Source organism: Hibiscus syriacus, unplaced genomic scaffold, assembly GCF_006381635.1.
Source record: "Hibiscus syriacus cultivar Baekdansim isolate YM2019G1 unplaced genomic scaffold, ASM638163v2 tig00110216_pilon, whole genome shotgun sequence".
Lineage (NCBI taxonomy): Eukaryota > Viridiplantae > Streptophyta > Magnoliopsida > Malvales > Malvaceae > Hibiscus > Hibiscus syriacus.
Genome location: NW_024062632.1, coordinates 159,668 through 186,950, shown reverse-complemented (window position 1 = coordinate 186,950; position 27,283 = coordinate 159,668). Strand labels below are relative to the sequence as shown.

Genomic DNA, 27,283 nt, shown 5'->3' with positions numbered 1-27,283 from the left:
TATTTGATAAGACCAGGGGTAGAATATTAAAGCATGTTTTGTATTTGATCGTTACACATATGAACAGTTCGTCTGGAATATTAAGCATAACTCTTTGAAGTTGCAGTAAAATTGCAGTTTCGTACTTAACACGTCGTGTTCATAAACCCAAGAATGAAACCCTACATCATGAACCAAGTATGGTCCCTCCATTGTGGTGTAACTTGTGTTGCACGACATTATAAATCCACCATCTCAAGATGAATGTTTAAGATCCTTCAGCGTCTCAGACACAGCTGAAAAGTCCAAGTCTCCCAGTCCCATGCTTCTAGCCTTCTTGAAAGCCTACAAGCCAAATAAATCAATAACAAGTTTTGGTTTTGTCTACAACTATTATAAAGATAAAGATTGAAACCTCATAGGCAGCAGCAGCTACTGGCATTGGAACTGCATTTTCATCCCCAAGGGCAAGAGCCAACCTCATGTCTTTCTGTTGATGTTTCAAAGGAAATGCAGGGGAATAGTTGTTCTGGAGCATGGCCGGTCCTTTTCCTTTGAACATCGGGTTAGCAATGGCACCCAAGTCCTGCCAGAAAGTAGGTCGGTCACTCCAAGTTACCACAACTTGACAGAATATTAAGCAGTTGCAGCAATCTTACCAGCACATCAAGAAGGTCATTCGGGTTCAGTCCGCTTCGATCAGCTAGTACGAGTCCCTCCGAAAATGCATTCATCATACTGCAGAAGAAAAATAACTATGGTGAATGCCTTGACCTTTGAGTTCATGGAGTTCTCAATCGATAGTAGGAAGGAAGCTAATGTATAAGCAAGTTGCATAAAGTGTTGACAACAATGCAAAACTGATCATTCCAATTCTATTACAAAAATAATTTAGTAATACAAAAGTTCTTTTGCTTTTAATTAAAGGTTTACCAACCATTCAAAATCGATCATTCCAACTTATTCATCAAAGAAAAGCTACATTACTTGGATTCGAGGGCAAGTTTTTTTTCTTAGAGTCATTGAAGGGTTACATGCTAAAACCCAGTTCGAATATGAACAGGACATCGAAAAGAGCCACCATTACCTGCCCATGATCATGTTGACAACGAGCTTCATTTTGGCTCCATTTCCAACTTTTCCCAAGAAGAAAGACTTCTTTCCCAAGATATCAAAAGCTGGAACTGCTGCATCATACAATGACTACATTTACAGAGAGTGACGTGTTGCAGTTAATACCAAAGTGAAGATAATCTTGCATGGTATAGACACACTACCAACAATAATGAAAGACAATGGATGTGTCTTCCGCTCTTTATCTTCTTTACATTTTTCACTATAGACACGAAAATGGATGTGTTTTATCATGATATGAATATAAATGGATAAATACGGGTATGTTAGTTTCTTCATGTATTTTGAGAGTGCAGAGAGCCATAACTCCATATATGTGTACAAATATGCGTCGAATATGAGTGACAGACAAGGGTACTTCAAGAAAAATGAAACGTTAGAGCAACAGATAAAAAAATTCACACTGGAGTCTGTTTCCAGAAAATGAGGTTCACTAATTGATTATATAGAACATGGAATGAGAAAAAAGGAAGCTTAAGCAACCCTGTCTTTGGATCAAGTTGAATACAGAACAGTACTTGTAAAAGAAACCTCCAATGGCAGGAATGTAAGGCTTCTTGAATTGAGATAAATGTAAAACTCGTTAATTTATTCCTCTTTTCTCTTTTCTTTTCAGTAAAAAATGCTCAAACTATATACAATGAAGTATGAACTTACAGTTTTCCTATGGAAAAAACCTGAACTTCTATGTACTCCATCTACGTTTTGAAAAGATGGCACATTTGATTCGTTTCAATTGGTCTAATCATAATTCTACTATCTTGAAATATATGTCCTTGGATTTGGATATAAGTATCCATTATGCAGATACGGATATGTTTCAGATACGGATATCAAAACACATACTTCACCGATTTACCTTCTCTCCAGCAGCAAGAATCACCAATTGACCAGTTTCTGCAGGCTGTTTGCTACCAGAAACAGGGGCCTCAAGGAATTGGCCACCTTTTGACGTGATCGCCTATAGATATCCCATGGAAGAAAGAAATGAGTTGATTCGTTCACTGATAAGTCAGTATGAGAATGTCAAAGTGTAAATCATATTTGTTTCGTTAGAATCCACCAGTAACGAGGTTTAAAAACATTGTTTTCTATAATGTCTTTGGTCTTTTATCATGTAAAAACAGTAACATAATAACATTGACACCATTTCAACAGTTAAGAGTTTCTTTGCATTCATCATGTGACAAAATGAACCTTTTTTTATGGGAAACATACATGGATTAAATTTAGACCTCAAATAATATAATACTTAAGTTACTCGGATTGGTGGAGTGTCATCAAGGTATGAACCCTTGGAAGGTCATTGTTGAAACATTAATGAAACACGATGAATTAATGACTAAGGAGTATCTAATTACCTCACTGATTTTGCGTGAAGTCTCCGGATTAACCGTCGACATGTCGATGTAACCTTTACCGCTGCAAATTTGCTCAAGAACACCATCTTTATCGAAGACAACCTAACCAATCACAAAAATACATATTCTGTTGTGATGACAGTTTATTGAGACTTAACATATATGTACAGACCACACCAAGATTTGTATTTACCGAAAGAGCGGCAGCAGGATCAGACAGCATGGCAATGGTGATCTTACACTTCTTAACCACTTCTGCTGGGGTTTGTCCAACTGAGGCACCATGAACCACCAGTTCATTACACTGCAATCACAAAGTTTCAATGCCACAAACTTTGACTGTCACAAGAAAACACAATCAACCATTTTGAAGCTCTGATTATTGTTAATCAATTCAATCAAATTCCCATACACAAAAAAGAAAAGAAAAAATCTTTGAACCCATAACATAAAACTAAAAACTAACACCAACCCATCAATCAGATCTCAAAATGGAAACAATCTGGAACTGATTGATGATGATATTCCAAAAAAAAGTAAGCTAAAAATGGCTGAGAGTAATGAAAAAAGTACCTTAGAAAGAGTTCTGTTCCAAACAGTGACCTTGAATCCATTCTTTAGCAAATTCATGGACATGGCTTTTCCCATTATTCCTAGTCCCAAGTATCCGACTTCCATTGTCTTCTTCTTTGTTTACTCTTCTCTTTCACTTATGATTTCTTTTACAAGTTCATCTACCATTTCTTACCTACCAGACTCCATCATCTATGTATAGCCAAAAAATGGTATAGAAAAAGTTTCTTATTTTAATTTAATAGGTTACTGAAATATGTTACTACATTATCAAGCACTACAATGTTTAGCAAGTAAAGTAGTCGTATAAATTGTGGTTAGTGGATGGATGGATGGATGAGTTCCACGTAAGCTCTTGCAAGCAGGGGTGATCGTGCTCCACTATTCTCGGAATCCTCAGAGGATATGTTACTCTGTGGTTTATGATCCAGGTTAACTGAAGTCGGGAACCAATCATATTTTGCCACGTAGTAGGTTAAGTGAGAGAGTAAAAATCTAGAAAATTTCAGAATACAATTTATTAATACAAAGTTAAAAAATTGACAAAACTCGGTATCAAAAATTAAAAATTTTAAAGTCGAATTAAGTAATTTTTTTGGTTAAATATGTTATAATTGAAAATGTTAATTTTTTTTTTGTTATAAATACTAAACTCCTTAACATAATTTTTTTATTATAATAAAAACTATTATAAATTTATATAATCTTTTAATTAAAATTATTTTTAAATTAACCTTAAATACATCAGAATTATCACAAAAATCTCGTATTTACAACTTGAGTCGTTGTAGTGGGTCGGGTTTGGGTTCGGTTCGAATTTGGGATGGTTGTATTTCTTTCTCACTCGCCCTTGCACCCCCGCGCATTCGAATTTCAAACGGCACTTATCAGCAGCAGTAGCAGAGCTCACTTCAACGAAATTGACATCAACTTGATATCTAATCTATCAATGGCGAAGAACAACAAAGGCAGAAATACGAAGATACCAAAGTCGATTAAACAAGAAGAAGAGATAGCGGACATGGAAGATTTGTTTAGCGAAGGAGACACCCGCAAGATAAGAGCTTCGTTGTTGGATTGGTACGACGAGAACCAGAGAGACCTCCCTTGGAGAAGAAGAGCAACAACAAAATATGGAAATGGAAAAGACGTCAAAGAAGAAGAAGAAGAAGACGAAAAGAGGGCATATGAGTTTTGGGTTTCGGAGGTGATGCTGCAACAAACAAGGGTTCAGGCTGTCATTGGCAATTATAACCGTTGGATGCAAAAATGGCCCACCCTTCAGCACCTTTCTCAGGCTTCTCTTGAGGTCTTCAGTGCTTTGAAATTGTATTAATTTATGGTAATTGGGTTTTAAACGAAAATTTGTTTCTTTTTCTTTTCCATGGTATTTTGCAGGAGGTGAATGAGATGTGGGCAGGGTTAGGATATTACAGAAGATCTCGTTTTCTTTTGGAGGTTAGCGCTAATTTTCTTTTTGTCCATTGATGTACGGTTTCTATTGTACAAAGGAATTGCAGTTTGATGCTATCATGAAATCTTGAAGCTAATTAGTCGACGTGGCAATGCTCATGATTCCCGGTTTAGTGCTTTCAAGCATGGTTATGTCCATGATGATTGTATTGATTTTGATTTCAATTTCTGCACGTTTTCCAAAATGTTTATTGATGCATAAATATCATTAATGCTCATTGCTTCGTTGTTTTGTTAGGGAGCCAAGATGATTGTTTCTGGGGGAAGCGAGTTTCCAAACACCGTTTCTGCCTTGAGGAAGGTTCCAGGAATAGGAGATTATACAGCTGGAGCAATCGCTTCTATAGCATTCAAACAGGTTATCTGCAAGATTTTTTTCAAGATATAACGAGTGGAGTCTTTCTGATATTTGGTGTTTCAGGTGGTGCCTGTAGTCGATGGGAATGTAGTAAGGGTGCTTGCCAGACTAAAAGCTATTTCTGCGAATCCGAAAGAAAAGCATACTGTGAAGAACTTTTGGTGAGCTTTTACTTGTGTCTGCAACACATTTTGTTTCAATTCCTTTACAATTATTCTGTGTCTGGGAATAGGGATAGTGAAGTTTTTTCTTGTTACAGGAAACTGGCAGCTCAACTCGTTGATCCTTTGCGACCAGGGGATTTCAACCAGTCTCTGATGGAACTAGGTGCAACTTTATGCACCCCATTGAACCCAAATTGCACTACATGTCCTGTTTCAAGCCAATGTAGCGCATTACGCAATTCCAGAAATGATGAATCGGTTATGGTAACGGATTATCCTATGAAGGTGGTAAAGGCCAAACAAAGAAACGATTTTTCTACTGTTTGTGTTGTGGAGATATCTGCAGCAAGCCAAGATAGATCACAACAAAGCAAATCCGACAGCAGATTCCTTCTCGTCAAACGGCCAGATGAGGGTTTACTTGCTGGTCTTTGGGAGTTCCCTTGTGTTACATTGGATGAAGAAGCTGACTTATCTATGAGGAGAAAGTTAATTGATCAACTATTGAAGAAGTCAGTTAGGCTTGACCCTCCAAAGAACTGTAGCATAATTTCTAGGGAACTTGTTGGGGAGTTTGTCCATGATTTCAGTCACATCCGCCGTAAGATTTATGTTGAGTTCTTGTCGTTACATCTCGAAGGTTCCAAACTCTCTTTCTCTTTCTCCCAAACATATACATACACACATATTTCTTATTGTTAAGTATCCATTGTTTTCTCTCTGTTGGTATGTAGGTGGAATGCATGACTTGTTCAAAGAGGATGGCATAAAAACCATGGATTGGAAATTTTTGGATGGAGAATCCGTTTCAAGTATGGGGTTGACATCAGCTGTAAGGAAGGTATTGCAGTCATGTCTGAATTCCATGCTTGATATTTCCAGTAGCTTCTAAATTTTGACATCTTTGTAAGTTGTGGCTGGATTGATATAACAGAAAGTTCGAAAAAAACTGAGAATCTTTAGTGCAAAACTCCATTATGTCCAGACTCCTCTCTCGTTTGTTGGATAAGAGTATGCATCCTACATCGGTATATTTTTTTTCTGTTTTGCTAAGGGTCCTTGGAGGTTCCATCAACATAACCATCCTTGAAAAATGAAGAATCAGAGCAATATATATAGCTTAAAAAGTTTCCACTTGTTGTTATCAATCTCCTTCAATCTTGTTTCCTGAATGCAGGTATACTCCATGGTCCAAAAATTTAAGCAGAACGTATCATCCAGCAATTCCATCCAATCGAGAAAAAGGCTGAAGCGTTCATGAACCTAGTCGAACATGGATTCAAACATCGAACCGATTCACCATGGAAGATACGGACAACCTTTGTTCATAAGGGTGTACAACATCCATGTTCTCAGCGACTCATGGTGTCTTCATGACGGGATTGTTTTAGCCTTATTTTTTGAGAAATATGAACTTGGTGTATCATATCTATAATATCATTTTCCCTCTAAATGCTTCCATTTTTGGTTCAACTCAGTCAGGTGTGGCGGCCTTCAATTTTACATACTAAACTGACCATGGAATTCTCTGCTCAAGGAAATGATTAACATTGTAATATTTAAGCAAATTTATGTTGTTTTTGTTATTTGTTACGATTTATGTTCGGAGTTTTTATTTATTTCTCGTAGTAATGTTGTTGTTATGATTATTATTAAATTAAATGTTATGCAATTTGATAGATAATTCTGCAATTTGCCTATTTCGGGGTAAATTAAGAAACGCCAAAAATAGACAATTGGTATAATTAACTTAACTACGTAGATCTAACAGGAACAGACATCCTTGTAACTGTCACTCTAGCTCAAATTTCCTTTTCGTTTTGTTCATGTTATTACATTCCTCACCTACGTATATAAAATCCAAACTCTGTTTGGTTCTCTTCAAAATTCCTGATAAGAGAGATAAAGAAACAAAAAGGCAAGGAGATTCTGCTCTGTTTTCACCCGGCATTTTCTGTGGCGCCAAAAAGATCCAAGATCCAATCAGTTTGGATTTGAAACAGACTTCAAATCTCCCAGATCTTTCTCAGGTTCTTTCCTTCAATCTTCTCTTCTTGTGTTTTATGGATTTAAATCTAATCTGCCAGTTCTCAATCTGTTTTTATGATTTTGTATTATTATGTGAAAAAGTGAGTTTTTTTGGGATGTTTTCTTGCATTTTGGTATTGGATGGATCTACTGCCTTTAAAGTTGATGCAATGTAGTTGTTTTGTATATAGGCATCTGAGTTTTCCTCTTTCTGGATTTTTGTTATTTTAGTTAAATGTTTGGTTGGGACTTATTCGATTGAAATCGGTTTTTCTGCGTAGATTCCCTTTGATATTGAATGCTTCGGTTTTAGGTAGCTTAGATTCAAGACGTAATCTTCAAGATCTGCCATTATCATGGCTTTCTCACAAAGGAAGATGCCTGGAATCTGTTGGAGTTTTCTATTACTGGTTCTGTTTGCGCATTCTTGTCGCGGATTTTACCTGCCTGGGAGTTACATGCACACGTATTCGACTAAGGATGCTATATATGCCAAAGTTAATTCCTTGACTTCCATTGAAACGGAGCTTCCTTTTAGTTATTACAGTCTCCCTTATTGCAAGCCTATGGGCGGTATAAAGAAAAGTGCCGAGAATCTCGGTGAACTTCTCATGGGAGATCAGATTGATAATTCCCCATATCGGTTTCGAATGAATGTGAATGAGTCTGTCTACCTCTGCACTACCAGCTCCTTGAACGAGCATGAGGTTAAGCTTTTGAAACAAAGGACTCGTGATCTGTATCAAGTGAATATGATTCTAGACAATTTGCCAGTGATGAGGATTGCGAAACAAAATGGGGTTAACATTCAGTGGACAGGATTCCCGATTGGGTACACTCCGCCGAATAGTAATGATGATTACATTATCAATCATCTGAAATTCAAAGTCTTGGTTCATGAGTATAAGGGGAGTGGTGTGCAGATAATCGGAACCGGGGAAGAAGGAATGGGTGTGATTTCTGAAGCTGATAAGAAGAAAGCTTCTGGTTTCGAGATTGTTGGTTTCGAAGTGGTTCCGTGCAGTGTTAAATACGATCCGGATGTCATGACGAAACTCCACATGTTCGACAATATCTCCTCCGTGAACTGTCCCTTGGAGCTAGAAAAGTCACAGATAATACGAGAACAAGAGAGGATCTCTTTTACTTATGAGGTTGAATTTGTGAAAAGTGATATCAGATGGCCGTCTCGTTGGGATGCTTATTTGAAGATGGAAGGTTCGCGTGTGCACTGGTTCTCGATTCTAAATTCTCTGATGGTGATCACTTTCCTAGCGGGTATTGTGTTTGTCATTTTCTTGAGGACTGTAAGGAGGGATTTGACTAGGTATGAGGAACTGGACAAAGAAGCTCAAGCACAAATGAACGAGGAGCTTTCTGGATGGAAGCTCGTTGTAGGCGATGTTTTCAGAGAACCAAATCATTCGAAGCTTCTATGCGTGATGATTGGAGACGGAGTTCAGATTACAGGAATGGCCCTTGTCACTATAGTTTTTGCAGCTTTGGGTTTCATGTCACCGGCTTCACGAGGAATGCTACTCACCGGGATGATCGTTCTCCATCTTTTCTTGGGTATCTCTGCCGGATATGTTGCTGTTCGCCTCTGGAGAACCCTCAAGGGAACGACAGAAGGATGGAAGTCCCTTTCCTGGTCAGTTGCATGCTTCTTTCCTGGAATTGTCTTTGTCATCCTCACAGCATTGAATTTTATTCTATGGGGCAGCAAAAGCACTAGTGCAATTCCCATTTCCCTGTATTTTGTACTACTATCTCTCTGGTTCTGCATTTCCGTGCCTCTCACTCTCGTAGGAGGATACTTAGGGACTCGAGCTGAAGATATTCAATACCCCGTACGAACCAACCAGATTCCTCGCGAGATCCCTGCACGCAAATATCCATCATGGCTTCTCGTTCTCGGTGCCGGGACCCTTCCGTTCGGAACCCTGTTCATCGAACTCTTCTTCATCCTTTCTAGCATCTGGCTCGGCAGGTTTTACTACGTGTTTGGCTTCTTGCTTATAGTTCTCCTCCTACTGATCATCGTTTGTGCTGAAGTATCAGTGGTCCTTACCTACATGCATCTCTGCGTCGAGGACTGGCGATGGTGGTGGACCGCTTTCTTCGCCTCCGGTTCGGTTGCACTGTACGTGTTCCTCTACTCCATCAACTACCTGGTATTTGACTTGCAGAGTTTGAGCGGTCCGGTTTCGGCCATTCTTTATCTTGGTTACTCCATGATCATGGCGGTTGCAGTGTTGTTGTCTACAGGCACCATTGGCTTCATAACTTCATTCTATTTTGTTCATTATCTTTTCTCGTCCGTCAAGATTGATTGATTAAAACATCCATTTGTTTGATCTTTGGAAAGACATTGAAACGTATAAGAGGATGATGAGTTTGATTCTTCATTTTGATTTCGCTCAATTTGTAACTTTTTTCTTTTTTAATCTGATAGAAAGCTTCATTTTATTTAATAACATCCTTTGCTATTTTCTTTCTTGTCTTTTAACATTATTTTTTAATGTAGAAATTAATTGCTTTTATTTTTATATTATTTTTAAAGAAATATGATAATTTATTTAAGTTGGTGTCACATAATTCATAACCCCAAATTTGATTAACATGAAGAGATAATATATGTTTAGGATTTTTGTAATTATTGATAACATATACACTTCTTGTAAACATGATTATTTGAACTAAGGCTTCAACAGAAAACAACACTCTCTCATAGATTTAATTCGTTTTTTTTTTGCTTGATACAATTATTGTAATTTTTAGAGATAATATATTTGAATTCTATCAAGTAATAATAGCTTCTAATTTAGTTTTTAAAGGAGTATATCTAATTTAAGCATTGTAGAAAAAAATTCAATGAGTAATTATATATATAAACTAGGGTGGACTACTCATATTATTATAATTTAATCTTGGTTTAAAAAAAAATCTTCAACATTTGAAAATTATATAAATTTGACTTTTTCTACATACATGTTTTAGATCATTTTCCTGGCAAAACTTTCGAGATAATGTTCTAGAAGAAATTAATTCACGAGCTAATGCACTCCCAAGATTAATTGTTCAAATAGGGTGAAATCCACAGTGTTGGTCGTAGGTCGCCATGCCTTAGTTCAAATAATCTATGAGAATGAACGTGTTTACAAGATTAATTGCATGTGTCGGGCGACCTACACTTGCTCAAACAGAGAGAATGAACGTGTTGCATGGCACATACACGTCCCAACACATAGGTCGCCATGCCCTCCGGGCGACCTTGTAGGTCGCCATGCACTCCGGGCGACCTACCCTTGCTCGCTCGCTCGGATGCCCTCGCATAGCTCGCTCGGCTGCCCTCGGATTCCCTCCCATAGCTCGCTCGACTGCCCTCGCATAGCTCGTTCGGATGGCCTCGGATTGTTGAGACGTGCATGGCACATGCAATCTCTTGTAGCTCGCCGGGAAGACATGGCGACCTAGTAGGTCGCCCGGAAGGCATGGCGACCTACGACCAACACTGTGGATTTCACCTTATTTAAACAATTAATCTGGAGAGTGCATTATCTCGTAAATTAATTTTTTCCAGAACATTATCTCGAAAGTTTTGCACATTTTCCCTCACCAAAAATGTCCTATCCAATTTCTCTTTACTCACTCAAAACAAAACCCAGAATTCGGTGCATAATGTCTCGTTGACCTTGCGTTTGGCTCTTACTGATAACCACTTGTTGTATCTGCTGACGCTACCGCACTTACAGATTGACTCGGGAGCATGATGGAGCCAACTCTCCAGCCACTGGGATCACGGATCACCGGTAACTTATGGCAGTTGCATATGTCGATCATGAACCCATCCGGGTCGTGGAAGAACAGTTATTCCACCTTCTTCCACCATTGTTCACACGCGTAGTCTATTTCCATGTCCTTCAGCTTCTTCTCCACTGCCCCCATGCTCTCGCACTGAACAAATTAAGAGATTGATTAGTTAACTAAGCTGCAAATCAATAGCTGCTATTATTAGTTCTTTATCAACTTATAATTATATCTTCTTCTTATCGTTCATATCACCATATGCATACAATACAAGGACCCATTCCAGCATGAACTTCAAAAAGAAAAAAATATATAAAAAAATTGTCACCTTCGTTTTCGTTTTATTCATTTTTTATTATTAATTTTTTTTAAAATATTTAAATTATTTATATTATCAACTCATTAAATTTTAATCATTTATGTTGTCCATTGTTACATTTTAGTTATTGAATGGTTAAATTATATTACTTTGATGACATTTTTTGTTAGGATATAATATTAATTTGGTCTTTGAACTTTTAGCTAAAATATTATTTTGAGATTAAAATTTATATAAAATATCAATTTCACTCTTAAATTCAAACAAATTCTCTCATCATCAATCATCATTGTCAGTCACTATTGGTTATTGATTATCGATGACTATTGAATTCCAAAATATTTAGTTTACTTATTTTAAACCTCTTGAATTTAAATCTAATGTGTTTCACTAAATACCATAATCTCAATAAATCTAGCCTAACATCATTCGATTTTAATTATGATATAATTTTAAAAATGTTAAAATTAAAATCAAATTATAATAATGTGTAAAAATCAAAGGTTAAATTTTATTATACCAATTTTGGTAATTATACAAAATATTAAAAATTTAATAAAAAAGATTAATTTATTAGTATTATTAGTTAAATAATTATTTTATAGTAACATTTTATAATTAAAGATTTAAAGGACTAAAAAAATGCCGAGTAACTATTTATTCTATCTCCTCTGATTTGATCCCTCTCAATTCATGCTCCTCTAGTGCCAGACCCAAGCCCTCTCTTGCATCCATGTTCCCGATTGATCATGAAATCAAATAAGGTAATTTTTGAAACCCTAAACTTACACATTTCTAAATACTTTAATCTTGGCTCGGTTTGCGTCATCTGCTCTCTGCTTCTACATCACTCTGATATATTTAATTTTCTGATTTCTTGTTACTCTTTCTCATCTCACACTCTCCCTCTCGCTCTCGCTCTCTCTCTATGTTCACTTTGTTGAGAAGGAGAATTTCTTTAAAAGGTATCGGGTTAGCGGAAATAGGAGACCCTTTATCGCCGCTATTTTCCGATAAACTATTATTTGCGGCCGTGATACGCCGCTGCTAATGTGAAATTTGTTCACACGCGCTATTGAGGTCTTTAGTGGTGGCGGACGGCGCCGCTACCACCACTAACTGAAACCATAAGAGTCATAAATTTAGTAGGACTTTTGGTTGTTTCTCGAGAAAAATGAAAAATCGTGGAAAATACTTGAGTTTCGAAGCGATTGAAGCCTTTTATAGGTAATGTCATAGTGTTCATCTGAAAAAACGTTTTACGCGGTTTAATGTCGAGCTTATATGACTCCTTTATCAGTTTTATGCTAATCCGTTATATTAAACTTTTGGCATAGGATGAAGCTAACGGAGAACACCATTTAGATGGTAAGAATCATGGAGCATCTGGGGATGCTGGTTCCAGTCAAATAAAGGATAATCATAATAATAGTAATGCTGATGCTGATGTTGATGGTATGGGTAATGTCAATGTTAATGATGACGCCCATGCAGACCTCGATGACAAGGTGGATGGTTATGAGGAGGTGATGGTGGATCCATGTGCTAGAAGTTACCATGCCAGAGACTTCATTGTTGTTGATTCTTTTAAAGGAGAGTATTGTTTTGAATGCAATACCAGAAGTGGTCAGGTTTTCGTCTGCAGCAAAAATGGATGCCCAGTTGTTTTCCATGTGGAGTGCATGGCTTGGAAACCCAATTTGATGATATGGGTAAATTCTACTGCCCTTATTGTTTGTACAGGCAAGAAGGGTCCAGGCTCAAAGAGTTCAGACCGAAAGCTATGTTGGTGGAGAAGGAAACATCCAACTTTATATGTTTGATAAGGGGTGGTGGAAGTCATTAGAAGAAGGAAGGTGGAATGGTGAGCATGAAAGGAGCAAGTGTATTAACAATGGCAAGGGAAGTGAGTTATGGTGATTGTGGAAATGGGCTAGATTATGTTGGCAAAGAGACTATACATCATAATCAGGATGAAACACTGGGTGTTAAATTCAGAAGCAAAGAAAAATCCCTTGAGCATAACATCTCTAGAGCCCATGGGTTTGACAAGGTCGGGAATGAAGAACCGATGCAGGAGGATATAGAAATTCCTAATGGTGAATATGATGAAACTGATAAGGTAGAGCCGGTGCTCCCAAATGCAGTAGGAACTACCTTCCACAGGTGTCAAAACCATTACAAACAAATAGCTATCAAGGCACAACCGCTTGCAGTTATTTTACCGGATAATTCATCATTTCAACCAAGTACCAGTGCAAATAATCTGGATTTGAACCAAGAGAGAAAAACTATAACAGAAAAAACCTCTGTGGAATGCCGAAAATCAACCAAGCGGCCGTAAGTTTATTCATGGTTTTTATTTTGTTTAAGGAAGGCAACATTCATAAAAAAACCATCTTGGGCATGGGATGCATCATAGTATAGGGCCTTGGTTTTTGGTTAACCACTACGCTCTAAAATACCTTATTTTTTCATCTAAATTGCAGCTTGAGTCCCATAGTGGGTACTGAAAAGCGTAGGAAACTAAACTGGACAGCTGAAGAGGAAGATATGCTGAAGGTATGAAATTATTGACGTTTTCCTCCCTTTTTCTAATTCTGTATTTGCTAACATGTATTAACTTTGTATAGGTTCAACTTGATTTTTACTATGTTTCTGTTTCCTTTGTTCTTCTTTACATTTGAAACATAAATTTCAATGGTTAACATGCATTCCCGCTTTCCTTTCTGTAGATGTGTATGTTATATTTATTTCTAAAAGTCCATGCATCCTTTGCTAATTTATTAAAAGGACGTCTCTCCTCAGTTCATGATCCTTAGAAAGATCCCATTAAATTAAGAATTTTAAGTTGTCAGCTTCTGATGCACAACATAACCACGTGTAGTTTTCTAAGTGCCAGTTATGCTAACAAAATGGTTTCTAGTTCCCCTTTTTTTAACAATCTTTAAGACTTGGTGCAAAAATCTCCAAGAGGTTAGGCATGCCTTTCTTCTGCCTTTTACCCTTACTGGTACATGCCCACGAAAGGTGCCTTGACTCTTGGAGTGGTCTGACTCTTGGTGCTTTTGCTAGATTGCATATTTTGGTAGTGTTTAGGCATGTATGTCTCTTGACTACACTGATCGGATGGACTAATTTGCTGGAATTGAAGAATTAATTTTCCCGACTGCAGGAATTAGTGCAGGAATTTTCAAGTAAAGTACACAAAAACATCCCCTGGAGGAAAGCTTTGGAACAGGGTCATTCTGTTTTCCACTCGACTCGACTTCCAGCTGACCTTAAAGATAAATGGAAGAATATTGTGGCTAAAGAGATCTCTAAAAGGTAAAAGAGGTACAGATTACAACTTGAAGTTTTGAACAGTAAGGTAATAGTTTTTTGTTGTTAATGGTTGTCATGCAGGATTTGGAATTCTCTCATGAAAGTAGGTAGGTGGTTCAAAGCCCTTTTGTTGTAAATATGTCCTACAAATTAGGTAGGCATGTAGTTCAATGTATCTTTTGTATGCCTTTGGTGACATTTACAGTAGGAAAAGCAAATGCGCCATTAGGATTCCATAAATCAAAGATTGATAGCAAATGTTGATCACAAAAAAAGAAAAACTATAGCAAGGTAGGTAAGATCAATGAACAAGAACATAATCAGGCCATGCAAACATCCCCCAAGATTGCTCTTTCATTCAAAGTTAAGTTAATTTTGTTCCTTTAATTATGGTTCAGAACTAATGATCAATAAATTTGGGGTCCAAATTCAGCATTTCCCCCCACTGATATGTTCAGATTGATATCTTCTTTCTTTGTAGTAAGAAAATAAATTAATTTGAGAACTTTTCCTGGTAGTTTGAAAAAGTGTCGATATGCCCGACATTCTCCAGCATGTATTTATCTGCTTTTTTCTTTTTGTATTGTTAGGTTAATCTTATCCGGATGATCTAAGCTCATGTTGATGCGTAGATTGTTAAATTTGTATATCGATTTGTCAAGATCACAACTTTATAGCCAAAGCATCAAGAAAGAGTGTAGTCAGCAAAGCTGACTGACTATTTCAAGCCGAGTTTCTTATAGAAGACCCAAGACCGGACCTTAATTTCCAACATACGAAATCTTACCCTACATTGATTCGTGTGTGTGTGTGTGTGTAAATTATAACTATTACTCATATAATTATAAAGATTTTTAATTATACAAATAACTGATCCGTATATGGAACAAGACTAGAAACTAATTATATTCAAAACAGACATTTACCGGGGCGAAAACTTGCTTCTAAGCCAATATTTTTTACATTTCAAAAGACTGAAAATTTAAAAGTAGAACGGACTATTTCAAGTTCACATGAAGTAGAGGATGTTGTTTTCAATAAATAAATCTTTAAGTTATCACTATGAAAAGAAATTGAAAAAAGAAGAAGAAAACATAAGATATAAAAGGGAATAGAAATGATAGGAAGAAGCAGCACCGTATGTTCTTTGTTGTTGGTTTATCTAACGTTTTGGTGGCTTTATCTATCGCTCGCCCATTCAACAATCCCTCAGTTTTCACCTTTACAAGGTTCAATTCTTAACCCCCTTTTTACGCATTTGATTATAATCTAATCCTCGAAATATTAATTAAATTCGTTAGCATATTGTTGTTTACATGCGTATTGATTGTTTATTTGGATATGATATGAAATATATGTGAATCAAAGTTGAAAGTTTTTACTTATTGCATAAACGATATAATATTTAAATTGTCTCTCTTATAAAAGTGCAATTTCGTTCAAAGTTTGATTCACATTTTCCAATATGCTTTGAATTATATCCAAAGCTAAATAAAAGGCTGATATTAAGGACTTTATTACAATATCTTAAAGTTTATGACATGATATAAAATTGATTTCAATCTCCACCGTACGGCAGAAAATCCGGTTAATCAAAGTTTGGCTCGTTGGAGTCTGCAGAAGGGTCCGGTACCCAATCGTCCCTCTTCGCTACCAAATAAACCGCCTCAGCATAGGAATCCGTCGCCTCCGAAACCAAGCTAAAGTCACAGCAGTCAGATGAAATGTAACCGAAATTTGAAAAAATAGATAATCCGCACGTTATTATTATATGTATTCATTTATTTATTTTTATTGATAATTTATTTTTATTTTCTAAAATTTTATGATTTATAATTTAAAAGACAATATTTGTTCTGGATATTTATTAATTATTGGCAATGCACACATCTTGCAGACGCAACTATTCGAACTCAAAATCTTTAAAGAAAATAATATTCACTTCAACTATCTAGATCACTTAATGGATTCATTTTTATAATATTTTAAAACATAAAGGACCGCCTTTTTTATGTGTATTGCACACTTAAAATACATTGGAATGTGGTGTGACACAATTATTAAGCTCAGGTTGGCAATAAGGTAAACATAAAGATGTCCCCTTTACCTTTCTTGTGCTCCAAAGGAAACATGTTAGTATTAAAATTGACCATTACCATATTATTTAAACAATTTTGTGCACGTATCTGTAACCTACATCCAAAGTTATTTCAATTTTGGATGCTCTTACAACAACTCAAATTAGGTATTAAAAGAGTGAAAGAGCCATTTAAGTGAAGAAGGGAAGAAAATTAAGGGAAAAGTTAAAAATTTGTAAATTTTTTAATGTACTTAAAATTTATTAATATATTTTTTTACGCTTCGACAATTTGCTTTAGTTAGGTTTTTTTAGTTCATATTATTATATTATTCTTTAATTAATTTTATTCTGATTGTCTTGTATTCAGTGATGGATTCAAGATACTAACTTAAGAGATAATGTGTAGTTGATAATTAATAGGATATAAAACTAAAATAAATTAAAATTAGGAGGTATAATTAAATATTTATCCATATATATCTTTTAATAAAAGAAAAGTGAGAACAGTGAGCATAGCTTCCTCCCTGCTTATGCTTTAATTTATTCAATATTTTGTATAGTTATAACAACGATTTAATTTATTCAATATATGTGTTGGTCGTTAGTCAATTAACGATTTCTACTGAATAGAGATTATTTTAATCAAAATTGAAACGTTAGAAATTAAAATGTTTCAAAAAAATTAGGGATCAAATAATCATTTAAACAAACATTGAAACTAACTTTATGATTATATCTATCTTTAAAATTAAAGGTGTAAATAGGTTATCAACAGATTATACGATGGTTAGACATGCAAGACGTATATTAATAAAAATACTTTTAATTTACATTATATGTTCCATGTTAAATACCTTTCGAAGCATTGAATTAAGATTGGTTGTTGGCGGTTTGTTAGGCATGAAACCTCCTGCCACACGTCAGTCTGCGTGTCACTTTTTGATTTGCTGGTATATTATTATTATTATTTTTGTTAAAAACAAGGAAGATTATTGCACATCTCCATTCGGATATTATAATTTAAATCCGAATTAAATATCATAACAAGATATCTCAATGTTGATATAATAATAAATTGTCACAATGTCATTTAATGGTAATTTTAAAATATTTTGTAAAAATGTATATTAATGACGTAAAATGAACATAAATAAGGAAAAAATCCTCGGATAATGCATTGAAATAAAAATTCTTCAGATATTGATGTCGAAGAATTATTTCCTGAAATGGAGTGATTACTATATTAATATTCAAGCATTGTTCTACACACAAAAGATTCAAACGCGAAGCACCTAAGATTTTGTTTAACAAAAACAGCACCCGGTTCAATGGCTTTAACGGCTATATCGAGATCCTGATTAGCTAACTCCGTTTCCTTTATAATTAATTTCATAAAAATACGAACCGATCTCAAAGCTTTATGGAGAGAATAAAAGAAGCTAGAGAAGGGAAAACAAAGGAGTTGGAGTTGGGGAAAGGGGGTGGTGTTACGGTGATGTTGGCGGAAGAGAGAAGCGACCTAAGTGGTCGCATGGCTTGCATGGCGACCTGCACAGGTCGTTCGGCTTGCATAACGACCTGCATAGGTCTTTTGGACCACCTGTCGACCAAGCAGATTAATATAGTAATCACCCCATTTCAGCAAATAATTCTTCAACAACAATATTTAAAGATTTTTTTTTTCAATGCATTATCTGAGGATTTTTGCCCATAAATAATGAAATAACAAATGTATATAAATTCACACTTCATGATGATACTCTACATCCGTCATTGGCATGATTTGTAGATATTGTGAAATAAATAACCTTAATGGGATAGATTTCGAAATTCCGGTTCAAAGTGAGGAGGATGCAAATCTTATACCCTTTTTATTCCGAATTCGTTACCCACTCTGGCACAAATGATGGATAGATCATAAATACAGGGATAAAGTGAGGTCGTATAAGAGTAGTATATTATCTATAATATATAGTATAAAAATATAAGGGAACATTTTTTGAATGGAATAAAAAATAATATATAGTATGTAAATTAATTATTATTTCATGTATTAATAGTGAAAAAATTATATACACGTTTAGAATATTATCATATATCTTATTTAGAGACCTTAAATTTATAAATCATAAACAATAAACTATAGATAAAACATACGATAATATTTAAAATATTTTTTAATTTTTTTTAATAATTAGTGTAAGATAATGATCCTTAATATTAATATTTTGATTATTAACAAATACTATAAACTATTTGAAACATATCTTTGCCTTCACCTCTTAGTCTTGTTTGAGTAAATGGAGTGGTTGCCTCATCCCTTAAAATAAAAGCATTTCCTTTGAAATAGGAAAGGGAGATTTTTGTTTGTTTAAAGTTTAGATATTTAGAACAAACACGTCTAAGAATATAGAAAATATCAAACAAAATTACAAACGTCCTTGTCACACACAAGGAAAAAGGGCCTACTTTTTTCACTCTCCCCATTTTGCCCTTTTCCTTTGTTTATATTTACTTGTTATGTATTTAGATAGATAAACCATTTAATAAAATATAATTATATAGAAAGAACGCAGTCTTTATCATACACAAGTACCCATAGTTTTATAGATATTAATTAACTCAAATTGAGTATAGTTTAGGTTTATGAGTTTTGGTAATAAATGTTGTTAGGCATGACTTAAGATCAAATTAAGTTTATTTAATATTACTCATTTAATAATAATTACACTATATTATTGAAATATTAAATCAGCCTATCCTGTATGGCCAAGTCGTATAAAAAACATTGTACTTTTTTAATATTTTATTATTTGTTTTTTTCTCTCTCTTTGCACTTTTTATAAGCTTATGTCATCGCATTTTCCATATGCACCACCCACCGATATCTATCTCTTCACTTCCATAACCAAAACTATCAGAGAAAGAAAAAGATCTGGAAAGCTCAAAAAAAAAATCAATAATTTTTCCAGTTCAATATTAAGGTTGTTACCGATCTTGTCCTTTTATTTTTTTTTTCTTGGTTTCTATTGGGGTAGAATTCAAATTCTCCTATTATTTTAGTTCTTAATTTGATTTTCCCGGGTTTGTTTTTCTTTCTTTCTTTGACTTAATTTTGATCTTGTTTTGGGTTTTGGATTTGCCCTTTCTTTGTATTTCTGGGTCTCTGCGTTTGTTTCTTTATCATCTGTTTTCCTGGTTTTGCTTATGTGATTTTGTTTGATTATGGAGTTGAATTATTCGGATTAAAGTTGCAATTTTTTCTTCGATTTATGGTAAATCATTGTACTTTTTTGTGTGTGGATATTTTGATTCCTTTATTAACATGTTTTTTAAATGGAATTGATCGTGCTTAGAATTCTATTCATGGAACGCTTATTCCCCTGTTTTTTTGTTCTATTAAAAGAAAAAGGTTTTTTTTTTGTTCATTTTTTCTTTATTTTGTTTTGACTGTTTTATTTGCCATCCTAATGCTTGATGAGCTATCTTTTGCTTATTTACTTATCCTTTTGTTCACATTATTTTCTTGTTTTATGTTTGTTTCTGGGTGCTAAAAACTGTTCACTTTGTGCCTGTGATTATATTTGAGAAATTGAGACTTTACCTTTTATTGTGCTGATCATGTGAACCCTTCCATCGTTATTGAATTTGATTCTGTGCTGTATCAATCTTGTATGATAAAGTTTGAAGTAAACCCAGCTACCCCGTGTTGTCGGTTGTTCCAAGTTTCTTTAATGCTTAGCTAGCTTTTAAATAAAAAAATGAATTTAATTCTCTTGTGACATTAATCTCCCATATGGCAGCTATTGAAGTACAAGAAGAAATAGTGGAGAGGGGGATCATCTGTGAAGCTACTTGTCTTGGTTGATATATTGTTTGCTTAAAAGATTGTAAATTGTGGAGGGAACTTTTAGGTTTTTGTCTGTAGTAGTGTGATTAGGAACATGGGTTATGCTTGTGATTTCTGCGGAGATCAAAGGCCGGTGGTATATTGTCGGTCCGATGCTGCCTGTTTATGCTTGTCGTGTGATAGAAATGTTCATTCCGCTAACGCGCTGTCCAAACGCCATTCGAGAACATTGTTATGTGAAAGATGCAATTCGCAACCTGCTTTTGTTAGATGTGCAGAGGAAAGGGTTTCACTCTGTCAGAACTGCGATTGGATAGGACATGGTACCTCTACCTCAAATTCGACACATAGGAGACAAGCGGTCAATTGTTACTCTGGTTGCCCGTCATCTGCCGAACTTTCTTCCACTTGGCCGTTCTTTCAGCAATCTCCTTCAGCAGGTCAATCTACATGTGAACAAGAACTAGGTCTAATGAGCATCAATGAGAACATGGAGAGTACTTCCTGGGACCCTACAGAGAACAACATTAGCCAGGACAATACTGGTTTGGCTGTGGTTAATGAAACCTGTGGGAGGGATAACGGAAGTGGCTTGGGTGCGTCTTCTGGACTCAAATCTGCACGACTTCTGGATCAGCCATCTGGACCAAAAGATGCGTCATTTTCCAAGGTAAATGATGGATTTTGAATATTTATCATTAAATTTTTTGGATAAACTGTTCTTGAGGTACTTTCAGGCCCATGTTAGTTTATATTTGCAAATTTACTCTCAAAACTTATTAACAGCGAGTGCTCAGTGATAACTGCTCTTTTTGGCCAGAAAACCAGCTTGAAGTTCTAGTAACAACTTTCTTTTCAGATTAGTTCCTTATGCATAAAGGAACTATATGGAAATATCTGTCCCTTGTTTTTCTTGATTACATTTTATGATGGAAATCGAAAGCGCTTCCAAAATATCTTCTAGACTTCTACTTGAACTTAATTGGGTTTTTGCATAAAAGTAAAGGATGTCGATCTTTCAGTAAGCCTCCGGTATACCTTGATCTTATATTTACTGGTCTCTTTAGATATTTCCATTTCTTGACCCAAAAACAACCTAACTTTTAGGTTTATATTGAATATAAAACTACTCAGTTAGGCCTTGAATGTACTTATAAAAAAAGGACAGGCCTGTCCTTGATAATAATTTAGAGGTACTTTATGCTTATTTTGCCACAGATTCATAAATTTTAAACCCAATGTCTCCTATTTGCAGACATTATTTGCTTTGTGGGTTGTACTTTTATTTTTATTTGAGAGGGAGAAGGGGAAAGTTTCTTGAGATTATTGATGATAGATATCAAAATTTCATTTTGATCATAAGAAAACTGATTAGAATACCCTTTCCTTTATTAGTAATTCTAAAGAGTTTTTAGCATTTGGTGTTTAAAGTTCACTTATTGAAAATCCCGCAGGATTCCTTTAATAATTAGCATTTAGCAGAGATAATATTTTCCTTTTGGGGAACCTTCGCTAATTTTTACTTTATTAAGTGCAGTCATGTTGCCCTTCAACAAAGTATCCTGGACTTTGTGAGGATGATCTCTATGATGACTTCAACATGGACGAAGTTGATCTGAATCTTGAAAAGTATGAAGAACTCTTTGGGATGACTCTCAATCATTCAGAACAACTTCTCGAGAATGGTGGAATTGCTAGTTTATTTGGGATAAAGGACATGCCTGCTGCTGATTCAGACTGTCAGGCGGCAGCGGTTGTTGAGGTTCTCTCATCTCTTTCCATCTTGCTTCACAGAATTTGTATTATATTTTTCTGATGATATTGTTGTCATATTTTCTAAATGCTATTCTTTTTCTGATGTTTTTAAATATATTCCTATTTATGCATTATCACTTTTATTTGATTGTCAATAGTGTCAATAACATCGATGTATATTCATGACTGATGTACCAAAACAAAGTTTACTGTCCTGTCCTTCCATGTGTTGGCTCTTCATTTTTGTATAGTGAGTGGAAATTCTTATGGTTAGCTCTAAATGTTCTTGTCCAGGGCTCAGCTGTTGGAGTGGGCAATGCAATCCAGCCAGCATGCAGCAATGCGGCATCTGCTGATTCAATGATGAGCAATAAAACAGATTCAATTCTGTATTTTACCGCTAGCCATGCCCATCCTACATTTTCTGGCCAAACCGGAGAGAGTACTGCTGGAGATTACCAAGATTGTGGGGCTTCCACAATGCTTCCCATGGGGGAGCCTCCTTGGTGTCCCTCAGGTACCGAGAACTCCTTATCAGCAAATAGAAGTGATGCTGTCTTGCGTTACAAGGAAAAGAAGAAGATGCGAATGTAAGTATATGCAAATAATCTCTATAGTTACTAGACTGGCAAAGAACATAAAAAAAATGGTTACTTGACGAGTGAATTTGTCAGTTTGGTGCTTCTTGTTTAACAAAGTTCTGGAATTTGAATCTTCTTCCTTGTAAGTTCTTTTCTGGTTCTGAACATCTAGTTCTACAGAAATGGCAATATGATTACTCTTCCTGCCATTGGAGGAGTTTAGTAAGAATATGGCAAATTTGCCTTCCATTGTTTATCGACACTCATTTGGAAAGTGAACATAAAATCTATACTGTGGGTCTCAACTCAGCATTTTATTTTACTAAGTCTTGTCTGAAATCCTCATTTTAAAATAATATATTTATACATAATCCCATCTTTCCAAGGAAAGTGTATGTTTAACTTCGTCCTTATTGCCTGATAGGTTCGAGAAGCGAGTGAGATATGCGTCTCGCAAAGCAAGGGCTGATGTGAGAAAGCGTGTGAAGGGACGATTTGTCAAAGCTGGGGATGCTTATGATTATGATCCATTGAGTCCAACCAGAAGCTTTTGAGAGTACAATTTTTTAACCATGCTTTCTTTAAAAAAAAACATGTTGGAAAGAAGTGGCTATTCTTACCCCCAAACTGGTGAACCTGACTCTCATACTTTCAACTTTAACTATTGACAGGTTGTATGGTTGTACATAAGGCACCAGTTTTTTGTTATTCCAAAGTCGGATTCGAAAATGACATGAATAAACTACCAAGGCCTGGTTCCTAGTTACGATAAAAGATTGATGGATCCCGGCACCATTCGGCAAGAATATGTCCGGGACACGTTTGCCGTGAAGCTGCCTCCCACATCTGCCGTATTATGTTCGAGCAAGTTCACTTGCTCAAATTCTTATTATAGTATACCTTCAGTTGTTTTATGTGCTTCTGTAAACGCTGCTGCAGTCATGACATGTACTAAGAAACCACACATTCGATGTGGAGTCTCAGTCAAAAGCATGCAGCCGTAATTTTGCTTCTTCTTCTTTTGTATTTCGACATATGTATGTATGTATGTACGTGGAGTTGAGAGAGTTTTAATGGCTGCCAGTGAACATTAGTTAGGTCAAAGAATGAGACATGGAGTTGTAATATTCTTTCTCTTGTGGTGGACGTGTACAGCACAGGATTAATCCTATATGCACTTGTGATGAAATTGTGTGTACCTTGGGACAAGATTTTATAATCAAGAAATTGATGACACACTCAACTCAATGGCCCCCTCCTTGTATTATTATTATTATTTGAAAGTGAAATGGTTTCATGAAATGAGTAGAAAGGGCAGTGTTTGTGTGGAGATGGGGAGAATTGACTTCTGAATGGTGCAAGTAAGATGTGATGAAGGTTGATTGAGAGCTCCATCAAAGCTTGTCAAATTGGGTATTTCGTAAAGCAGAACAAATCTGGGACGTTGTGTAACAACCCGAATATTTACAAAAATAATATTTAATTGAAATTTTAGAGGTTAATTGTGAAAATTGGTAAATTGTTGGTGACTAAATCAAAATTTATGAGAGTTTATAGGCCATTTTAGAAGTGAAGGAAATCCAAGGACCAAGCCTTGAATTTACCCTAAAACTGTCGGCAGCTTTGATTATAAGCGTACATTTGGTTCTGATTTTTAGAACCAAAATGCTCCCAATTTTCCTTTCCCATACGCAGTTTCCAACTCCGATTCCGACGCCGTCCAAATTCCGATCATCGTTTTAAACCCACCGTTGTGTTCATCATCGAGCGAGGAACAAACCCTTCAAATTAATTGAAGCGAAACGCGGCCAAACGTCGGGAATTTCCAGTCAAAGTAGCGACGGTTTTGTTAGCTCTATCGCCGAGGAAATCTTAAATTCACCGCTGATCGTTGCTCCGTTTACGACATCTCCCGCACCATCGTGTTCCTTGTGCCGTTCCGAGTTCACCGGTGTCAACCTTGTCCGCCGTAGACGGCGGCGCGTGAGGAGGTGGTGCAGTCAAAGATTCGGCCGATTTGAAATCGAGCTCTCCGCCGTTCAAAAATTTGAACCGATTGTTGTAAGTATCTTGAAATCGCTCAAAATAATTTTTAGAAATTTTTCCGGGATTTTTAGGGCCCCCGGAGGACGCCTCACGCGCCGCCGCAGGGCGAGTGGCTACTGGAAACCGGTTTAACCGGTTTTCAACCGGTTCTGACCGGTTTCAACCGGTTTGACCGGTCTGAACCGGCTTGACCGGTCTAACCCGACCCGACCCTTGACCCGACCCGACCCGACCGTTGACCGTTGACCGTTAACCGTTGACTTGCTTTGACCAAAACTTAAAATGGCTTTGACCGAGCATTAAACGACCGTTAATCTTTTCTGAGTATACCTATCCTGATAGTTTTCGACGTGCCGAATCCGTTTCCGTAGTCCGTTTTGTCAAATTCGAATCCGAAGGTCTCCAAATCTACGGTCAAAGTGGTTGACTTTGACTTTGACCAAGAATTTGAATTTTTGAAAAGTCATACTTTATGTTTTTCGACGCCCTGATTCCGATTCCACAATCCGTTTGGCCAAATTCAGACTCAAAATACCTCAAATTGATAGTCAAACTCGAAAAATACGTATATACTTAAGAAGTTTAGCTTTGAACAATTAAATAGGATTTGAGACTGATAAATATTATTGTTTGAAGGTACAAGAGACTCTCCGGATCGTTCGACAGCTCGACCCAGCTCTTCTAGATCAGTTAAACCACGTGTGCCAGTATTCACCCATTCGAAAACTGTAGCAGAGCGTGGTGAAACCAGCAATCAGTAGATTTGTTATTTGAATCTATTGTCGAGGTGTGTTCCCTACTTGTTATTGAACTGTTTTATTGGTTTTAATACGTGGTACACCGAATTCATTGGCTATTGTTTTATGGATGCACCAATTTAATGTGACAATTTATGGAATATGGCTGCTATCTAATTTTTGTTTTGAAATGGTATATGATTACCATGTTTTTGGATTTATGGAATTTATGTCACGGTGCAATTGAATTTTGGAATTGAAATACGATGGAATAGCTCTGATCAAGCTAACTGGGCCTAATGTGACTCTTGAGGGCCCCAAGATGTTTCATTAGGTCGGCTTTCCTTTGCTGTGTGCTTAGGGTAAGCTATATGGACTTATTGACTTGGGCTTAAGGATACAAGCTTCAGAGCCTATCCTTAAGTCGGCTTTCTTTTTGCTATGTGCATAAAGTAAGCTATATGGAAAATAATTTTGGGAACTACTGATGGTGTACCAGAAAAGGGTTTAAACTATGATTTTCAAAAGTTAAACTCTTTACGAATTTGTGAGATTACTGGACTATGATTTGTACCTATTGTGATTTTATGGAAATGTTGGGACACACTGAGCCTAGCTCACCTTTTGAAAATGTTTTCCCCCTTTCAGATACTGTTGGGTAGATACCTTGGTTCGAGCACTTGGAGGATCAACATATCTCTTGAAGTAAATCAGATTGTAATGTTTTTATCTGGCAAGTTGACTTTATTTGGTGACATGGACCTTATTTTAAAATATCGGATTTATAATGATAACACTTTTGCTACTACTCCTTGGTTTATTGTGATTTTGAATTTGAAGACATGTTTTAAATTAAATTATTATTATTTGTACTATATTTACGAGTTGGATTTTGATAGTATAATTGTTTATAATTTCATGTTATTTATAATGTGATTTTATATTGATGGAATAACGGTTGCGAAAAATGTATTTAATAATTATAATGTGATCCACTAGACTTAGTCGAAACGCATAGGCCGGGTCTAGGGGGTTACATTTATTGGTATCAGAGCTTTTGGTTTTTAACCCTCGGACTGTATATGAGTCCACATTGAAAATACGGTTTTGAAATATTTTACAAAACGAGTTACTAAGGCCATGTCACAAGTTATTAAGATTTAACTATGTATGAGACTCCAAGTGCTTATCTAACCCTAAGTTTTATCTTCTGTAGTAAACTTGAGATCTATCAAAATGAGTGCTAGACGTAGTCGTCGAACTAGCCGTGGACGAGGTCGAGTGGCTAGATTTGCAGATCCGATCGATGAGATACGGGTAGATCCCCCACCTCCGATAGGTGATCATGCTCCTACGACCCCAACGGATCTGCCTCATGCCGCTGGTATTGGTATGACTACACCGATAATAGGCGACCGATATTGAGTCAGTCTACCGGAGTTGCTTTGGATGAGAATTTTGGTAGACAATTTCTGCAGTTAATACAGGGAGCAGTCAGAGCTACTGGTGTTGTATCTGAGGTTCCTATTTCGCAGACTTTGATTGCCAATGGAGTTAGAACTTTTGGGGGACAGATAGGTGGAGCTCCTACTGAAGCTGAGGATTGGCTCCAGGATACAGAGAGACGCATGGATCAGTTGGGTTTGGACTCAACTAAGATATCAGGGTGTTGTGGCGATGTTAGATGGCAATGCCTACACTTGGTGGGATT

General features: G+C 36.1%; 5 protein-coding genes across 8 annotated transcripts; 4 read left to right on the top strand and 1 right to left on the bottom strand.

Annotated features, from left to right (window-relative positions):
* Nucleotides 1–100: 100 nt before the first annotated feature.
* LOC120114028 (glyoxylate/succinic semialdehyde reductase 1-like) lies at nucleotides 101–3,192 on the bottom strand. Its single transcript, XM_039135062.1, has 8 exons — nucleotides 3,048–3,192; nucleotides 2,668–2,778; nucleotides 2,475–2,576; nucleotides 1,973–2,074; nucleotides 1,067–1,182; nucleotides 639–717; nucleotides 395–565; nucleotides 101–324 (listed from the first exon to the last, which is right to left on the bottom strand). The coding sequence occupies exons 1-8, from the start codon at nucleotides 3,150–3,152 to the stop codon at nucleotides 235–237; spliced, it is 876 nt and encodes a 291-aa protein (XP_038990993.1). The 5' UTR covers nucleotides 3,153–3,192; the 3' UTR covers nucleotides 101–234.
* Nucleotides 3,193–3,870: 678 nt separating this feature from the next.
* On the top strand, nucleotides 3,871–6,338 carry LOC120114027 (adenine DNA glycosylase-like). The gene is made up of 7 exons (XM_039135061.1): nucleotides 3,871–4,356; nucleotides 4,446–4,505; nucleotides 4,759–4,878; nucleotides 4,942–5,039; nucleotides 5,138–5,682; nucleotides 5,777–5,883; nucleotides 6,220–6,338. Exons 1-7 carry the CDS (start codon nucleotides 3,871–3,873, stop codon nucleotides 6,301–6,303), a joined length of 1,500 nt encoding a protein of 499 aa, XP_038990992.1. The 3' UTR covers nucleotides 6,304–6,338.
* A 649-nt stretch (nucleotides 6,339–6,987) lies between these two features.
* On the top strand, nucleotides 6,988–9,478 carry LOC120114025 (transmembrane 9 superfamily member 12-like). 3 transcript variants are annotated; one of them, XM_039135058.1, is made up of 2 exons: nucleotides 6,988–7,072; nucleotides 7,352–9,478. In XM_039135058.1, exon 2 carries the CDS (start codon nucleotides 7,427–7,429, stop codon nucleotides 9,404–9,406), a length of 1,980 nt encoding a protein of 659 aa, XP_038990989.1. In that variant the 5' UTR covers nucleotides 6,988–7,072; nucleotides 7,352–7,426; the 3' UTR covers nucleotides 9,407–9,478. The 3 variants fall into 3 exon arrangements, with proteins under 3 accessions (XP_038990989.1, XP_038990991.1, XP_038990990.1); XM_039135060.1 differs by having other exon boundaries at nucleotides 6,989–7,072; nucleotides 7,388–9,478; XM_039135059.1 differs by having other exon boundaries at nucleotides 7,003–7,072; nucleotides 7,384–9,478.
* Nucleotides 9,479–11,883: 2,405 nt separating this feature from the next.
* On the top strand, nucleotides 11,884–14,830 carry LOC120114046. The gene is made up of 4 exons (XM_039135079.1): nucleotides 11,884–11,963; nucleotides 12,537–13,539; nucleotides 13,689–13,761; nucleotides 14,375–14,830. Exons 2-4 carry the CDS (start codon nucleotides 13,061–13,063, stop codon nucleotides 14,528–14,530), a joined length of 708 nt encoding a protein of 235 aa, XP_038991010.1. The 5' UTR covers nucleotides 11,884–11,963; nucleotides 12,537–13,060; the 3' UTR covers nucleotides 14,531–14,830.
* Nucleotides 14,831–19,517: 4,687 nt separating this feature from the next.
* On the top strand, nucleotides 19,518–23,941 carry LOC120114024 (zinc finger protein CONSTANS-LIKE 9-like). 2 transcript variants are annotated; one of them, XM_039135057.1, is made up of 5 exons: nucleotides 19,518–19,587; nucleotides 20,407–21,123; nucleotides 21,991–22,215; nucleotides 22,503–22,798; nucleotides 23,214–23,343. In XM_039135057.1, the coding sequence occupies exons 2-5, from the start codon at nucleotides 20,548–20,550 to the stop codon at nucleotides 23,341–23,343; spliced, it is 1,227 nt and encodes a 408-aa protein (XP_038990988.1). In that variant the 5' UTR covers nucleotides 19,518–19,587; nucleotides 20,407–20,547. The 2 variants fall into 2 exon arrangements, with proteins under 2 accessions (XP_038990988.1, XP_038990987.1); XM_039135056.1 differs by lacking the exon at nucleotides 19,518–19,587 and adding an exon at nucleotides 23,461–23,941 and having other exon boundaries at nucleotides 20,548–21,123; nucleotides 23,214–23,345.
* The last annotated feature ends 3,342 nt before the right edge of the window (nucleotides 23,942–27,283 follow it).

What these genes read in the sequence shown, in the direction of transcription:
- LOC120114028 (XM_039135062.1), bottom strand. Translation starts at nt 3,152, where the DNA reads ATGGAAGTCGGATACTTGGGACTAGGAATAATGGGAAAAGCCATGTCC. An exon ending in GGAACAGAACTCTTTCTAAG is followed by an intron (nt 2,779 to 3,047) that starts GTACTTTTTTCA and finishes TTGTGATTGCAG; the next exon opens with TGTAATGAACTGGTGGTTCA. An exon ending in CTTCACGCAAAATCAGTGAG is followed by an intron (nt 2,075 to 2,474) that starts GTAATTAGATAC and finishes GGATATCTATAG; the next exon opens with GCGATCACGTCAAAAGGTGG.
- LOC120114027 (XM_039135061.1), top strand. Translation starts at nt 3,871, where the DNA reads ATGGTTGTATTTCTTTCTCACTCGCCCTTGCACCCCCGCGCATTCGAA. An exon ending in CATACTGTGAAGAACTTTTG is followed by an intron (nt 5,040 to 5,137) that starts GTGAGCTTTTAC and finishes TTCTTGTTACAG; the next exon opens with GAAACTGGCAGCTCAACTCG. An exon ending in TGACATCAGCTGTAAGGAAG is followed by an intron (nt 5,884 to 6,219) that starts GTATTGCAGTCA and finishes TCCTGAATGCAG; the next exon opens with GTATACTCCATGGTCCAAAA.
- LOC120114025 (XM_039135058.1), top strand. Translation starts at nt 7,427, where the DNA reads ATGGCTTTCTCACAAAGGAAGATGCCTGGAATCTGTTGGAGTTTTCTA.
- LOC120114046 (XM_039135079.1), top strand. Translation starts at nt 13,061, where the DNA reads ATGGTGAGCATGAAAGGAGCAAGTGTATTAACAATGGCAAGGGAAGTG. An exon ending in CGAAAATCAACCAAGCGGCC is followed by an intron (nt 13,540 to 13,688) that starts GTAAGTTTATTC and finishes TCTAAATTGCAG; the next exon opens with CTTGAGTCCCATAGTGGGTA. An exon ending in AAGAGGAAGATATGCTGAAG is followed by an intron (nt 13,762 to 14,374) that starts GTATGAAATTAT and finishes TCCCGACTGCAG; the next exon opens with GAATTAGTGCAGGAATTTTC.
- LOC120114024 (XM_039135056.1), top strand. Translation starts at nt 20,548, where the DNA reads ATGGGTTATGCTTGTGATTTCTGCGGAGATCAAAGGCCGGTGGTATAT. An exon ending in AAGATGCGTCATTTTCCAAG is followed by an intron (nt 21,124 to 21,990) that starts GTAAATGATGGA and finishes TATTAAGTGCAG; the next exon opens with TCATGTTGCCCTTCAACAAA. An exon ending in GAAAAGAAGAAGATGCGAAT is followed by an intron (nt 22,799 to 23,213) that starts GTAAGTATATGC and finishes ATTGCCTGATAG; the next exon opens with GTTCGAGAAGCGAGTGAGAT.